This window comes from Coloeus monedula (genome assembly GCF_965178545.1).
Source record: "Coloeus monedula genome assembly, chromosome: 10".
In the NCBI taxonomy this organism is placed as follows: Eukaryota; Metazoa; Chordata; class Aves; order Passeriformes; family Corvidae; genus Coloeus; species Coloeus monedula.
Window position 1 is genome coordinate 10,343,695 of NC_138790.1, and position 17,882 is coordinate 10,361,576.

Below are 17,882 nucleotides of genomic sequence, written 5' to 3' on the forward strand. Positions count from 1 at the left end.
CCAGGATCCTGCTGCAGTGTGAGCTTCCCAAGAGGTCACAGCCTCCCTTGGGCATCCACCTGCTCTGATGTGGAGTCCTCCAAGGGCTGCAGGTGGATCTCTGCTTCCCCATGGGCTGCAGGGGCACAGCTGCCTCACCATGGGCTGCAGGGGAATCTCTGCTCTGGCACCAGGAGCAGCTCCTGCCCCTCCTCCTGCACTGGCCTTGGGCTGTGCAGAGTGGTTTCATATATCCATCCTCCATATATTCACTCTTCTCTCTGGCTGCAGTTGCACAGGGTTTTTTTCCCCTTCATAAAGACATTATCCCAGAGATGCTACCATTGTTGGTGACGGGCTCAGCCTTATCCACTGAGTCCTTCCTTGGAGCCAGCTAGCACTGGCTCTGCCAGACATGGGAGAAGATTCTAGCAGAGAATCCACCCCTGGTGCCTACCCACTACCAAAACCCTGCCACACAAATCTAAGACTATTTTTTCATTCTTCTTTCCAAATATAGGCCTTGCCATCACCTTTGAGAGGTCCAATTCTGTGAAAAGGTGGTTGGCTACCCCAAGGGACTGCAGACAGAGTAGAATCTTTGCAGAGAGAAATCTGACCTCAGAACACTGGATATTTAGTTTCTATATGTAGGTAGCAGCAAGCAATCAGCAGTTCCAGGATGGCTGCCAGGATGTTCATGGCAGGTGCACCAGGTCTCCTCATAACCTGCACTTTCGATAGATGGGAAGTTAATTTCCCCCAACAGGCACGTCTTGTCCATAATTGCATCAAAGCAATGTCATTCAATAGTATTTCTAGATCTGTAACTTATGAAGTGCAACCTATAATTAGTGCAAATTGGCTTCTTCCTCAGATAATGATTTTTGTCAGTCATGCAAGCACTAAATTGCATGAAATCACTGGATTGCATCACAGCCTCTGAAGCTCCAGAGATATTGAGCAAGTTACCTCTGGAACTTTTGTGCTTGGGATTTATTACGCATTTACTCATCAGAGATTATGCAATGATTAAATCCCCATATTTGGCCGTGTTCCTTTCAGCTACTGCCTTCTCATGCCCTTTGCTTTGTCAAAGGAGTCCTAAACCATTGGAAATTACAGAAGGGAATTTCCCATTTGGTTCTCTGTTTCCTGGTTGATCAGCTATATTGCTGTAAGGCTTTATTTTCATCATTTCAGAAAAGGTACTAATATGCAATAAAACAACATCTCTTTTTGAGGAGGAAAAACATGGAAACTATTGTTAACTGCCAGTTGATTAACAACTGTCATTATGTTTCTCATCTTTTGTAGGGGACAGGAAAAGATACTGACAGTGTCTGACATTCAAGTCGATAAGAGATGGTTTGGGCTTTTTTATTTTAATCTTTCATGTTTAATATTAGACCTAAACCCATAAAGTGACAATAATCAAATGGTTAATGATTATAAAATTCTTCCTCTTCAAAAGTCCATGAAGTGTTTTAACTCTTGTGTGGAAACCAGGTGGACTGCTCCTGTGCTTCTCTGTGATGGGGAGAGTGATGTGGTAAGCTCTTTCCCCCCAAAGAATGCCTTTTTTCCCCTGTATGGGGGTGTTTATCAAGGTTGAACTATTAAGTCCTCTTCAGCTCTTCAGACTTCCAGCAGGTATGTCTGTGAGTAAGAGTCCTTTGGGATATAAGAGAGGAAGCATATTATCAGGATGCAGCAGCTTGGTGACCAGGGAAATTTGCCTCTGGCTGTAGCTTTGCAGATGGTGTCTCAGAGCAGTTTGACTCTGCAGCTCTCCTCTTTAACATCCCCAAACTGCTCAGAACTGTCAGTTTCCCAGTATTATTTGGGAAAAGGCCCAGTTTTTCCTGATGCATTTCCTCTCCTTCCACAGGTCTGACTGAATGGCTCTGCAGCACTGGCACTTAGGCTGTCTTTGCCTCATCTTTTGTTACACACACAGGAAGGGTGTGAGCCTGTTCTCTGGAACAATGGGAGAGGAAGCTTAGGAGAGGATGAACACTTTGTCAGTCTATGTTTTGCTGCTCTGCCTTACTGTGAATGCAGTTGTTGTGAGGGGATCTGAGGAGGGACAACAGAAGGGAGGGAAGCTGAGAAGCTGACAGCAAAGTCAAGTCAGGAAAACAAATAAGTTAGGAAACTAAAATAAGAAACAAACAGCTAAATGGGGAAACTCACAAAAAATAATGTGGGCTTGATTGTGGCTTGGGAAGGAACCCAAGTTTAAGATCATGCTCAGGGAAGGGCCACATCCAGCTTGAGTATCTGCAAGGGTATTCAAACTAGGCTTTCACATCCTGTCCTGGGCAACCTGTCCCAGTGCCTCACCCCCTTGCTATGGAAAGCAGATTTCCCCACATCTGATGGGAATTTTCCTTTTCACAATTTGTGGCTGGTACCTCTCATGCTTTGGCTGTACCCTCTAAGGAGACTCTGGGCACAGCCCTCCCCATGCAGGCACCAGGGTAGGGAAATGATGGCCTCCCTTGACCTGGTGGCCCCCTCCATGTCCAGCCTTTGAAGTGCAGCAGTGTTAAGACACTAAACACATTTATATGGCACCTGCAACTGACCCAGGAACAGGCTCAGAAGTGCCACTGGCCACCCGGGGCCTGGCAGCCCCATCTCTTGCCTGTGTGGCAGTCCCCAGCCAGCCCATACAGCCCCACTTGGTCACACAGGTGCCAAAGGAAACCAGGTTAAAAGTTTGGTTGGGTCAGGGTGAACAACAGTCACTGTCCCATCATGCCCAGGGAATAAGGAATAACACTTCCCTGGAATACATAAGCACCTCCCTGTTTTTATATATTTTTTGCTTTCTGTTTGCATTATGGGTTTGTGAAGATAAAAGACTGATAAGATACAGTTATGTGTCATATCAGAACCAGCAGAGCTTTCTTGAGCTGTTTGCATTAAATGTTTTTGGATTGTTTTAACTACTTCGTGCAAATAAACTGAAGGTGCTTTGTAGACACCAAGTACAAACAAAAAGACAGCGTTCCTAAAGTTTGGGCCATCCTTGTGGCTGTTGTAAATCTAAATCTTAACCTAATTTCCTAAATCAAACAAAACATGAGATAAAAGGAGCACCACGAGCACGAGACCAGGCGTGATGAGGTGCATCCCCAGCCATGGAGAGTTGTGGGAACCACTGGTGTGATGAAAACTGCCTGAGGGCAGGAGTATGGGGTGAGCACTACCCGAGTAGTGTCATCACTCTGGTATCCAAACTGCTGGTGTTTAGGTAGAAGTGTCAAAGCTCAGATGAGAAGATTCTGTCCAAGAAGCACTGAATGGAGAAGAAATAGACATGTAGAGTCACAAGGAAGACTTGAGGTGCAAGGCCACCTCCATGTGGATAACAGTATGGACTAGGAAATGGCATAAGAAATGCCAAAGTTGGGTACAGGTGTAATAGATTTGGGATCCACGAAATCTGTACGTAAAGGAAAAAACTGCCATTCTAGGCAGCTAGTTTGAAGCATTGCCTAATGCTGACAGATAGTCTTTAAAGCAGTGCAGAGATAGCTGCATACTGAGAGCATTGATCTTTTTATATTTTTGTGGCATTTCGCTGTGATCCATAAAGCAGTTACAAAAAGCAGCATACATCAGGGCATGGGTTCTTTGTTGCCTCCTCCCCATCCTTTGGCCAGTTGCTGTGACTCTGCAGAGAAGCATGTCCAGGGTATGTGATGCCATGCACACTGCAAGGTTGCTCATGTATACCTCAACCATATGGAATTCCCTAAATTCTCGCTATTACATAGAGAAATTAATTTCTCTGAATAGCAATCTGTTCTAGAGTTCGAGCTGTTTACATTTCTACAAAGAAATAATAAGAACTCACCCTTTGATAGAGGTACTGAAACTCCGTGAAGGATAGAAGGCATGTAATTATAAACTGACTACAACTGTCCATGAGCTCTACCTTAAGAGAAGCCACTTAAAGCTCAGGTTACTCTATAAGCACCTGGAGCTGGCAGCAGATCCTGTTTACACTGGCTGGCCAGGACACGGCCTACAGCCATAACAGTAGTTTCACACAAATCCTTGAACAGTATGGGAAAGTACCATCCTTCAGTAGCAGCTCAAACAATGTACTTGGAGTGGTGACAGAGCCTCTCCCTGGTGGTTTCTCTAGAGCTGTGCAAGGCAATTTCAAGATTCTGTGTATTTTTGTTAAATGTTCAGGAGTCACAATACTCTGGTATGCTCTGGGAAGCAACAAACTACAGCTATTGTTCATTAAGCAGCATTAATGCATCCTAGACAGCACAGATTCAGAGGAGAATATAGGCCCCATTTCAAGTCTCTTTTAAGTTCATTCTGTTTCAGATGAAATAGTACAGGTGTGTTACAAACTGGTAGGAATTCATGGCAGGGAATGGTTAAGGAAATGGATAAGGAAACTGAATAAACCCATTTGCAGTAATCTGGAAAGCCTGATGTTACTGCATTGGCCAACCAGTAAATATTAATGTAGTACTTTGGTGTCAGTGCAGCTTGTGACCCAGCTCCTGTGAGCTTACCATACTGAAACAAATCTGGCTGGCTCAGCCCACCTCCCTCTATCCCCAGGCTGGGTTTATTATTATTATTTATTATTATTATTAAACCAGGGCACAGCACACACACTTTCTGTAGGTAACATTTAAAGTTACCTACATTTGACTTTCCTCATTTCACAACCCACACTCCTACCCCTAAAATTACACATGCTTCACCCACAGAACCATTACCTCACAGCCTTTTGCTTCCTTTTCTTTTAGACGGAATCTTTAAGCTACTTAAAAAAAAAAAGATATATATTCCCCAGCACACTGTTATCTCTGGTTGTAGCACCCGGAAGGAGTGCTGGGGCCAAATTGGGCACGATGGAATTTGCTGTGGGGAAACCCGCTGATGACAGTGGAACCCGCCCGTGTGAATTCCCGTGGCTCCTGCCACCCCTTTATAAGCAGCTGGAGGTGCGGCAGGGCTGGCAGGACAAGCAGCCAGGCACTCGCTGAAGCACAGCTGCGTGTGTGGAGAGGGAATGATTGGCTGCAGCAGCAAGAGCATGGTCCTGGTTTCCCTGCTGGGGCTCCTGGTGCTGCTCCTGTGCAGCACCTCCAAAGGTGAGTGAACTCGGGCGTTCTGCCCTGGGGAGGGCTCCCGGTGCTGCTCGCAGCTGGCAGCACGATGAGGCTCAGCTGTAAGGGAACGGTTTCAGCAAAGTGTGCTGCCTCATCCTCCTCTTCTGCTACGAGGGAGCTGGATGGCTGGGGTTGACCAGTGAGTGTCCTAGACAGCTGGGCAGAGTGGGCCAAATGGGGTCAATTGACTTTGTTGTTTTCCTTCACTCCAGCACAAAGCAACCAGGATTGTTGCCTGTCTTACACCAAAGTGCGTCTGCCTCGGTGGGCCCTGAAGGGTTACACTGAACAGCTCTCCAGTGAGGTCTGTGACATCCCTGCCATCATGTAAGTTACTTTCTGAATTTCCTCTGGTTTTTTTGACATATATTAACCTTAGGATGTCTGTTTGGGATAAAACTATGATTTGAATGTTAAAAGCATGATTTTTCCTGCCTTTTCAAACAGTTAAATTAACTAAATAAATTGTATCTCACACCTGTAAACAAAACACACAACCTCTAGTTGATAGGGACTACTAACTCATTGGACAGTCATACAATGTAAATAATAATTCTGACTCTTTAGGAATCAGCTGTGAAACAAAGACATGTTTTGTCTCCAGCTAAGGATGACTCTGGCCAGCATTAGAGTGCTCCCTTGCCAAAACCTGTGAACAGACATATAAGTGACAAGACTTCTAATTCACAGGGATCGGATTTTTTTTTTACAAGGTTCTGGTATAGGTGTTGATCTGTCACCTTAGCTTGATAGCAGCTATTCTCCTTAATCTTCTAAATTGTTTCTGGCATCAGCTAAGGTCTTTGCCTCAATAGATCAAAGAAATTGAACACCAGTTTTTGGTGCAAAAAATGATCCCTGAGACTGATGTAGCTATTACATTTGAATTTCTTTTTGTTCATATAATATTGAGGCGTTTGGAGCATCCCATGTCTAGGGTTTACAAAAGCAGTTGCTATTGATCATTATACAGAGTAACAGCAATTACTGGCAGGGATTTCTAATGATTTACCGATTTCTTTATCATTATTTCTTTTCCAGTTTCCACACCTCCAGTGGGCTGAAGGCCTGTGTAAATCCTAAGGAAGGCTGGGTCAAGAAACATCTTCTTTTCCTGAGGTAGGAGTCAAAACTTCTAAATAACACTAGGCTGATGAAAAACAGGGCATGTATGAAAGCCTGTCTCTTGTGTCTTCTGAATGCCACTTTTGACAGCACTGGCAAACACATTTGTCTTTCCATGTCCTGTCAGACTTAGCTGCTCCTTTCTAGAACCTTCTCAGGGACAGTCATGTCACATGTCCCTTTCTTCCACCTGACCTACTCTCTCAGGAAAGAAGAGAAAACTATAACTGACTTGTGGCTGAGGTCATTATTTATGTGTGTCCTCTCTCCCTTTTAACAGCCACAAGCTCAGGAAGATGTCAGCCTGACATGGTTTCCAGCAAGGAGCTAAACACAGACGTAGCTGAAGAAGCACTGGGTTCAGGCTCTTGGCTGAAATAGTTTGTACACTGTTGTGTGCTCACTCACCTCCAACTCTGGCTTCTTTGGAACCGCTGACCTTCTCAAGTTGATTCATATTGCATCGCTGTTTTGCTTGAGTTAAGCATGTTAAAGTTTCTATTTTTACTAATATGTGTATGTTACTGATATGACATGAGTACTGTTTAGTAAGGACTACCTTAAGCTGTTGTACAGAGCGTGAATTTTATTAAGTTTATTGCATCTTATTTTTGTTTTCTTCAGCATGTGTAAAGCAGGTTATTTATTCTGTTTATTTTGTTATTGTCTTGTGCCAAAATGTTTCCTTGAAGCTGTAGTTAGGATTATAATACCTCTTGAACTATTGTTAAACAAAGTCTGTTTGTAGAAAAAAATGGAAATTGGAATTAAAAAAAAAAAAGTTAAAATTGGCACTCTCTGGGATATGTTTATTTGTTTTTAATTGAAAATGTGACTTGTGATTGAAATTCAGTCCTTAGTTATGAGCCTCCAGCTAAAATAATTACACAGGGGTTATGACACCTGTTAAAGCCACTTTCCACCTTGCTCACTCTGCTTGCCCTAGGGGTACCTATGATCTCCGTAAGATATAATCCCTTCCTCACCCGCAGACAGCTGCTATATATCAAGTTTTTGTTTAGCATGAAGACTTAGCTTCATCTTAATCAGACTTGAGGGAACCCCTTTTACCAGTTTATTTATCCAGGAGAAACCTTACACAATGTTAGTGGGCAAGCTTCTAGCTAATCCACCGAGGAGGATTCATATGGTAACAAAAATCCGCTCTCAAGAGGCTTTTTGTAGAAGAGAAACTTTCCTTCTCTGTTTGTGTTTGCCTATGGTACCCTATGGCTTCCAGCATAGTAAGTTTATTCTGACGCAGGCCTGTGGAGAGCTGTAACCCCTTGGCATAAGAGCACTCTGTACCCCCCTGGAGGAAACACAAGAAGAAGCCAACAAGACTTTCCCCAGAGATCAGCAACCTTCCTCAGCTTATGGCGACAAAGTGAACCATCCCCAGCATGCCTTGTTTCTATATGGTAATAGCCTGTACGCAGTTGGCTAATTGGTTTCTACCACACCCCCTGCCTTTCCCATAAAAGGCCCCTGTTGCTGGCCCTGATTAGGGAGCTTGTTCCGTGGATTTTTCTTCACAGGGGTCTGCTGGACAAGAAAAGCTACCTCTGTGGAGTAGCCAAATGAGGCTCCTGTCTCCCCGTTTGCCTTGGGTGGTTTCACAAAGAGCTGAATCACAAGAGCTGATATCACTTGTGGCAGAGAAGTCGCTGCACTTGCTGAAGTCACCTGCTGTCCAGGGAGGCCTGCCACTGCCCCTGGAAGAGTTGTTCTTTGCAGGATGCTCTCTCTAGGAAGGTTGCAACACACTGGGTTGTCCACCCCTGGCCTCCTGAAAGCAATACAGGAGCTCTTGATGGAGGTCAGTGATGCCTGATAGAAGCAATGAGACTTCATGGAAGAGATGGGTCCAGGTGGACTGGGGAAGACTGCTCAGCTTTTTATGTACTGTTGCATGGCCCACGTGGACTTCAGGAATATGACCGTGTAGGATATACAGGTGTAGTCCTCTCACTGTCAGCACTAGAGTCTTATGGATAAATTTACACCTTACCTTTTAGTCATAGAAATACAAGCATTAATTTTAATTTAATTTAAACTTAAATGCAAAGTATTTTTGGTGCCCTTGAGAGAGGAGCTGAGAGATATTGGGTTTTTTAAAATGGTGTTTGATTGTAAGGCTGTTGTTTTCTGGTTTCAAAACCTGCTAGAACTTAAAACAATCTGCTTGTGGCTCTACAAATCTGGGAACTGTCAGTTCCCTATGAGTGAAGCTCTGAAGGAGGAAGTATCTAAAGGAGCAAAATTAATTAGCTTTAATTTCCTTAAGATAGATTCCTGTTATTGAGAACATAATGTACTCTCCACGGAGAAGTAATTACCCAGCTTTTTCCCTGGGCATTTCCCTAACTTCTGGGCAGAACTGCAGAGCTCTGTCTCATACCTGCTAGCACTGGTGTGGGCCGTTTGGGCTCAAAGAGTTCATAGGCTAAATCAGGTACCAACAAAATGGTACAGACATGATGAATGGGTCTCTGTAAAAAGTGTTGGAAGTTGATGTTCCCCATGCCTACCTTGGGAATTTTTGTTAGGCACCAGAGCTGTAAAGAACTTGGTGCAGAAAAACCTGGAGTCCTACGGTTGAATTCAAAGCAGGGGAGCAAAATAAGGAAGTGAAGACAAATGTGTGGAATTTTGTGGGTGGCTCTTTACTCCCAGTTCAGGCCCCTTTAAAGTTTTGTATTTCTTCTGTAACTTGCCCTTCTTCTGGTCATCCATAGTTCTATTGCTACAAAACCCCACATGCTTCATCCACAGAGCTATGACTTGTGGGATTTCTTTTTAGTTGTTCTTATTCTGGTCAAATTTTTTTTCATAACCAAGAAGAAAAACCTGGGAAGAAAAAAGATATTGAAAATATTGGTTGCTATGCTGAATATCAGAAATTGCTAAGGTTTTTATGTTACTGGTAGGAAAGCCTGTGTAGAAATAGCATGTCCCTCCATGCCTTCCTGGGGATACAAATAGGCATTATAAGTGAGTGCTGCAGCTCCAAAGTCACCAGATCAGAGGCACATTTTTATAAGTAATCTCAAGTGTTCAGTTAAAAGTTCAGATAGTTCTGTAAATCATGACCCTTTATAGGAAAACCTGAATCCTGATTACTTTGGTGGGACTATTCTGCATTTGAGTAGGCAAGTTTCTGTCTTCTCTCTGTCTTTGGCCTTCAGCTCCTAATTCAGCCTGTGCAATGAATAATTTGGAGACTTTTTCTCTTCCATTTATATAATTTTTTAAAAAAACATTTTTTTTTCTTGAAAAATGCTTTTTATTATAGCTTGGATATTTGGGAAGTAGATATGAGAGCTTTCCTGTCAAACTCTGAGCATAACTTTATACTTCAATTTCAAAGTGTCCTGCTTTCCCTGCATTGAGACCAGTCCTTGGTGATTCTTCTGCCAGCTGAAGTATTGCTATTGAATTCTATTAATTCTATTTCTGTGTATTCTTTCTGTGTTCTTTTTGTTTGGTTGTTTTTTTTTTTTTCTTTTTTTTTTAATAGGTTTTTTTTTGCTTATTTTTTAATTCCCTTTTTTTTTTTTTTTTTTACCATAAAGCAATCTCACACCTTTCCACATCAGGAATTGCAGTATTTTGTTGTGTTAGGATCTTTGGCAGAAAAATTTCTGTCCACATATGGAATCATAATTAGATTTAATAACTTCTAATTTTTTTTTAATCACACTCCAGCACAAAGCAACAAAATAACAGCATTGCACGGTCAGTGATTTTTGTAGGGAATAGCAAACCTTCTGATAATTTAATTTTGCTGTTAAAATATAAAAACTGACTCATTTCATCTGCCGGGGAAGTATTAGCAAGTTATTTATTGCATTTCTCCTTAGGTGATGGCAGCTTCCATTAGTTGAAGACTGTTTTATTCCTTCCTTGTCTCCCAATTTTTCATCAAAAGGGGAAAAACACAAAGGGGGGTTGTAAAGCCCTTGTGAATCCAAGAGACAAATGGCTGAATGGCCTTGTCCTGCAGTGTGCAGCTTTCAAGTATATCTGAAACCCAAACTCTACTGGGTGTGCTTAGTGACAGTGACACTTTCAGCTCCTCCATAGGGATGTTGATAATTGGTCAGTTATTTCCAATGACCAATACCAACAAGCCCTCACACAAACTAACTTCACCCCTGATGAACTGGAATACACCATTCAGCTGCAATTTTGTTGAGAATTGAATCAGTGAACTCAAAAACCACAAAGGGCTTTAAGCTTATGACACTGTCACTTGATTCTAATTGCATCCACCCAGCTGGATGAACATCAAAACAACAGAAATGGATCAATTGTAACACACCTTCTGTATGCTGAGTTCAGCTGTGTTACACCCTGGAAGTCTTGCTCCAAATACCAGGCTACAGGCAACATCCTTTGCCAAAAAATGAATCATAAAAGAAGCTTTTAGTCTTCAGAACAAATCCACTGCATTGTGCATGCTAAGTGTACTAAGCAATTATAGCTGTATGACTTGTACATAAATGAAAACTATGATTTATGTTCCCATGATCTTGTGGTTGGTGTATTCTGAGAGGTGTCAGCCTTAACTGTACAGTGTTACAGTCCTAAGTCTGTAAAGGCTTTTGAACTGCTGTGTTTATTCTTTCTGTGCTGTCAGGTGCAGATAGCTTCCAGCCAAAGCCCTCCTAGAGCTGCTGCTGTTAGAACATTTAAATGTGATATACAATAGCTGCAGTCCTGTGGCTGCTCTTGTACATTAGCCACAGAATATTGCTCATACAGCTACTACTGCCAATAAGCCGGGCACTTGTTGAATAGCGTTTTAGCTTTCTGGAATTTCTAGCATTATTCAAAGATTATGCAATACAAAATACATATTAAATGTAAAAGCAGCAGATGAAATTTAGAATACTGTATGGATAAAAAGCAAATATGCCACAGGAAAAGTAGAGACTAAAATACTATTGTTAATTTTTGTTTTTAAATTTACAACAGAATTTCTATAGTTTTGCTTCCATGACTTCATTTATACCCCCAAAATAAAGTCATAATTTCACTTGTAAGCATCTGCATTTACATTTCCATGTTCCTGAAATTTTGCTGCTCCCTAACTTTAAACTGAAAACTCCATTAATTTTTTTTACACTCCCTTTGTATCAAGGAGAAAGTTTATAATCTGGGTTGAAACTCCCTGAATAAATAGATATTCTCCAAATAGTGTCCATATATGGAATGTGCTGGATATATGTACAAGGCATGTCCTATGTGAGAGGGATTTTATCTACCATTGTGGCCACACAGCTGATGTACAAAAGTGAGGAGAGAGAGATTGCACATGGCACATTCTCCTAGACTGATAGTACCAGCAAAGGGATATGAACATCCAAGGAAAAAGAGCTACCCCTACTCTCAGAAGAGGTAACTGATGCATGCAGGAGTTGACTTTGTATAGGAATCTGTTCTACAGATAAAAAATCGTATCTCAGGTTCTGTTGAATTTGGATCCTTCCCAATTCTTAATATTCCTGAGATGCAATCAAGCAAGGTTCATTAAATATGTAATTAACTACCACACATATAAATTTAAAAACCCAACCCCTTGATTAAGCTTGTTTGTATGATCTTGGTATCCATTGCATTTCAGTGTACTAGGTGTTCATGATACTCCTTCTCTTGAAGTATCTTGGTTTACCTAAAAATCTAAGCTTCACAATGATTATTTTTTCTAGCTCTCAAAATTAACCCAAACCACTGGAAAACAAATAATGAAGAACATCTCAACAACTTTTCACACCTAAGCTAGTTGCATGATGTTTCGACACCCAACTCATGTTTTTGCGTACCAGCTGTAGCAATGAAATTTAACAGGAAGGTTGTTGCCATGTTTCTTTCAGTGAACCCTACTTCCAGTTACCAGAAATTATGATCTTGAGCCCCTTTTTCAGTGAAAACAATGGCTGTTCTAGCTGGGTCTGAAGATGTGCATGTTGTTTCTATCTGTTTGGTTTATAGGGTTTTTTTCTCCTTGGCATCTTTAATGCTGGAGATGAATGGAATGGCTCACAGCCTTTAGAGATGATTCAGCATGCCTAAGCTAGCATTGGCTGTCTCTGTGTCACAGGACATGAGAGGACACATGCGGGTAGTTGTAATAAGATATCAGATTTTCTGTTAGATAACACTTGATTAAGAGATGTGCTCATGATAAGAAGGAGGGAGAGAGAAACAAACAAGCAAGCCAGCTTCTGGAAATGGGAGCAGGGTGGCCCATCACTTGGGTTTCCTGGTGAGAAAGCCTGAATGACAAGGATCCACTTAATAGATACCTACAAGATAAGGCAACTCAGGAAACATGAAACATTGAAATAGTGCAGCTGGGGATCCATGGTTAGTACACTAGGCATGTACCAAAGTGTTTAAAAGAAAGAACAAAATATTTTAAATTTCTTAGTCAAATGTTAGGTACAGTGATTCAAACTGTAACTGTCTTCTTTCCTGGCCACATGCCCACAAGCCACGGCAAAACATTTATGTGTAGGCAGAGATGTTATGTGTAGGATGGTCTAGTACAACAAGTACTTGCCTATTCCTATATCTTTTGGATAATAAAATGTAATCAAAACATATATTATTTTTGAAGAAACATGACTTGCAAGGGTATAAACTCTGTACCAAGAATTCATTTACACAAATACAGAGGTGCCAGCAGATAGCATCATTAGGTGCCAAGGCCAGAAAAATATTACAGATCTGTAAGGAGCTACAGACTCAGACCTGTGGGGGAGCAGACAGCTATGCACTAACTGATCAAGGCATTTGATTACAGTGTGCCAGTGAAGATGGGTTCAAGCAAATGGTCCAATTTGCAGTGAAACTGTCAATTAAACAGTGTCAAGATTAAACTAGTAGTTTAATATCCTTGCAGCATCATTGGTTAGGCACAAAGCCAGTGATAACTCTATAAACATACAAAGTAGGCAAATGGGAAATTGAGAATGATAGATTTAATATGGCAGATAAATCAGAGCTGTAGAGTGATCAGTGTATAGAGTGACTTCAATTGTTCACTCATGTATAAATTGTATCTCATGCTCATAAGCATTGTTATACAGCTGTATTTAGGGAAAGCAAATAAAAGTGCTCATGTAAAAGTTTGTCATGCGTATCTGAAAAATAATGTTTTAGGTATATGTCCTACTACAGTGATATCTTTTTTTTCAAATGTACATTTAGTAGAGCTGATTCAAAAAGATGATTGATTGTTCCTGTGAGCATCTGTTGCAGTGGGGATACTGCAACATACATATATCAAACCAGGAGTCCCGTGGAAAGGAAATATATATGGACAGACAGATTCTTGATAGCTGTTTCAGAGATGTTTATTTCCCCAGCCGCATGGCCGGGGCTCTGCCCAGGAACTGTTCCAGTCACCGGACCGAGGGTCCTTCTGCCCGCGCAGGGAACACAAACCAACCCATGGGAACGAGGCTGAGCAGGGGCAGGGAAACCCCGTGCCTGTGCCCTCAGGGCCCCTCTGCCAGGGCTACACGGCCGGGGAGGAGACCCCAACAAGCGTCTGAATGTTTCATGTTGTTATAGGAATAAATGGTCAAAATGTGTTTCAGAGATGATGCAAATCTCAGATACCTGAGATATCTGCAAATCTCAAAGACTTGCTCACTCTATAGCATTCCCAAATCAGTATCAGAGTAGGCAAAAATGTTTAATGAATTTCAAAGTGGGTAATGCTGTATTATTGCTAATTACAATTAATGGTTGATATACATACATCTTGTTTTGCACATTCATATGAAGTACATCAAAATGATGGTAAAGAAACCTAGAAAAGAAGACAATGTAATAGGACTACCACACTTAATGAAGGCATATAGAATCATAGAATGGTTTGGGTTGGAAGGGCCGTTAAAGATCATCCAGCTTCAACCCTCCCGATACGGGCAGGGACACCTTCCACTAGACCAGGTTGCTCAAAGACCCATCCAACCCCAACAAACCTGGCCTTGAAACAGATATGGAAAAAAGAACTGCTTAAGTGAAATGCTTAATAAATTTCTGAATTATAGATATTAAATATAAAATCACAAACTAGTTATTTTGGCTTTTCTTTTTTCATTAAAAACAATGGTGAGATGAACACACTTCTACTTCAGTCAAGCTGTTTTCTAAAACAAAGGGGCTTTTGCTACTTACATTTTCCAGTTCTGTTGTAGACTTACTAGAAATCCTCTTATTTGTCAGGAGTTTTTGCTGCCTCTTGACTCGTGGTTTGACCTAATTTTGCATTATGTATATGTAGAAGAGCTCCTCTTTTTTCCTCTCTGGGTGTATCTGGAAAACTCACTGACCGCAGAACACTTGTGTTATTACCCAATACCGTCAGCTTCACCATCTCAATGGGAGGATGCAGAGCTCACCCTGAAGATCTTCAGCTCCATATGGGCTATGGTAAGAAAGATTAAAGGCATTTCTGAGTTCTTCTCAGAAGCGGTAAGATAAATATATCTCATTGGGGTTTTTGCACTGAGGATTTTTTTTGTTGTCAGATCAACTCATAAACGTGGCAAGGTTAAGAGGAAAGACTCTCATAAGAAGTGGACAGCAAGGAAAAATTTGTTTCAGCTAAGTGAAAATTTGACTGAAGCAAGTAAGAACGTATGGAATTCCCTGACTGCGTGGGATATGCAAGCAGTTTGTCAGAGATGGAAAATGGAAGAGAAGAGCAAGGAAGAGAACTACTGTTCCTTTCTGCTACTTGTTATTATCTCACTGTAGCTGAACAGCACACACAAGTATTCGTGTGAACAGAAATTTGTGGGTGACACACTTTCCTGGAAAATTCCAACCAGTAACTTTTTTTTAATTTTAGATTTTTAACTTAATGCAAACAGTCATGCAAAGAGGAAAAACAATCTTTGGGAAAGAGAGCATTTTGTTCTACAACGCACTGTCACGTCTTTCTCCTAGAATAGCTCTTACCTAGCAAAGGGCAAACTCCCAGGAGATCATGTCCCTTAAAAAAGTAATAGCGTTAACATTTTTCATGGCTGTGGTGTCATGATTAGCATTGGAAATAACAGAGCAGAAGTGAGAAAGAGCTCTAGCAATGCACTCAGAAGTGTATGCATACACTGAGTCTGTTTGGGCAAGAGGAAGCAGAATATGCCAGAATAAAACAACCTTGCAGAAAAAATCATGAAAACCCATTTAATTCACCAAGCAGAAACAAGGAACTATCAGAGAACTGTTCTTCTGCATTCTACAGACCTGACAATTATGAGAAAGGACAGGACACAAAAACTCCCCTTAGTAAAAATTCACTGCACCCACTACTGGCATAACAGAAATAGGAAGTGGCTTTCTACATCTTTCCCTCAACTCAGACTGCTCTTGGGCTGGCCTTTCTGATTGAGTTCAGCATACCACAGGCTGACCTACTTCAGAACAAGTGGGTCATGATACAACTTTAAACCAGGAAGCTTAAACCCCACTCTTCTCTGCAAGCATGTTTGAGTCAGAAACAGTTGCTTGTTCTTATCCTTTGGATGGTACCTTGGCTCAAGAGAGGGTTTTTCAGAACCTGCGTTGGCAGGAAGAACCCAAGGTTCTCCAAAGGAAGTTCTTCATTGTAACTGGACTGATTTTGCTTTGCATTGTCTGACAAGAATTCCCTTCAGCACTGTAGATAAATGTACATTGCAGCCTTTCAAAGCCTTCTGAATATAGACAGATGAGTTTTATAGTATCATCACTTTCTGCCACTCCTGGAAGCTGCTCACATAAGCAAAAATGCACAGGGAGCAACTGATATCTGAATTATCTTTCCAGGCTGATATCATCAATAGTTTTGATCCCTGTATATAAAAGCTGATTATCTCATCTTGGATGTCTCAGCATTTAATTTTTCTTTCCAGTGTAGATATTTTTGAACTCCCTACAGTGTGCGTTCTTTGAAGCTAGCCTTTCATGACTCATAGGCTGTGTGCACTCTTTAGACACTAAAAAAATATCAGGGCAACAATTTTGCCCAAGCAGTCTGAAAATTTTCCTTCTAAAAGTATACATTAGTTGTTCCTTTTCATGAACTTGAAGAAAAGCTGCATTTCTTCTTAACAGTTAAGGTTTAATGGTATGGACAGGAGCTCAGTCTGCTGTATTGTCAGAATCCCTCTTAACTAGTCTTCAAGTGGCAATGGAATAGCAAGTCCCTCCATTCACTCCCTCACCACAGTTTTCCCCTTTTCTGCCTAAAGCGTTCTCAGGTAATCCTACCTGTGCTACAGCTCTGGTTCTGTTTCATCAGAAGGACATACTGTTTGTCACTGTATATGTTTTTTGCACCCAGGCCTGTCCTGGGCAGCACTGTGGGAAAAGCTTTGTCTCAACACAGCGTTAGCTCCTTGTCCCCACTCAGGGTCAGAAATTTTTTCTAGTGACTGCATAGGAATGGAGCAAACAAGACCATCACACCAGTGCCTCTCTGGGTTGGCGTGGAGAGCAGGCACAGGGTTTAGAGGGATTGACTTCTGCCATGACTCCATTGCTCGCTAATCTTATGCTTACAGAAGCAAGGAAAGGGGAGAGCTGAGGCCTATTTGATTTATCATCTTCCACTGTCATTACTGCATGTTAATCCCAGGTAATGACAAATTGTGAGGTGTCCGTGTTCAGATGAAGATTTGGAGCAAAAAGTGAGGGGAAAATGTGCTGAACAACAGGTACCGACATCATGGAGCTTTGCAGTCCTTCCACTTCCCTTTCCCCTGTTTTGATTGTTTTGTTTAAATGTGACTAAAACAGTTAAATGCAGTACTTCCAGTTGGTGTTAAGTAATACTGAAGGTACCAGAAAGGCTGCATGAATCTGTGTTTATGACAAACAAATTAAGTTTCGAGGTAGGAAGCAATATCCATGCCATGGTTGTTTGTTCATGTCATTTAAGTTAAAAGAACAGAAAAATATTTATATTCTGAATTTATCATCTGGGTGGATACATATTATGATAAACAAATACAAAAAGTTGTTAAGAAACTGGAGACCACCAAGATTTGGGGTTGTTCAAAAAGTTATTTTTGAATAGGGTTGGTCCAAGTAAGTCAATTCAGTTGGAAAGCTGTTCGGATTGTTTTCGATCAAAATATTTCTTATCTGCCTCAAGACTTTCCACATACAAACAAGACAAAAGACTTAAAACAAACAAATGGGAATGAAAAACTCAGAGACACTTTGTCCCTCAGCCGTGTCCTCAAGTAAGTCTGGAACTGGCCATTGTATTTTATTTCCTGGCTTTCAAAAAAACCAAAGGACTGTCTTCAAAGTGAAGCTGTCGGGAGCTATATGGGTGTTTTTGGAAAAGTCACGTATTGTTAAACATTGAGTGGGAATGTCTTATATTGATCCATTGTCAACAATGTGGGCTATGAGATCGGCCAAATGAAAATGTGTTTATAGCTTCCCCCTATTGATGCTCTACAGCCATTTCAGCATAAAGCTTCACTGAAATTTTTAGTGCTATTAATGCATTCTCTTTCAGTGATCCGATGTTGGTTATCTCTTTTCAATTACTTTTTTTTCCCTCTTTTTGATGAAATGCACATCCAAAGAAAGGCAGTGAAACTG

The 17,882-nt window shown here is 41.3% G+C and overlaps 1 protein-coding gene across 1 annotated transcript; it reads left to right on the forward strand.

Annotated features, from left to right (window-relative positions):
* Positions 1 to 4,671: 4,671 nt before the first annotated feature.
* On the forward strand, positions 4,672 to 6,568 carry CCL20 (C-C motif chemokine ligand 20; the record flags this gene model as incomplete). The annotated part of the gene is given in 5 exon segments (XM_082288216.1): positions 4,672 to 5,006; positions 5,009 to 5,117; positions 5,348 to 5,462; positions 6,177 to 6,254; positions 6,541 to 6,568. Coding segments are annotated over 5 exon segments (462 nt in total). The 5' UTR covers positions 4,672 to 4,874.
* Between the last annotated feature and the right edge of the window lie 11,314 nt (positions 6,569 to 17,882).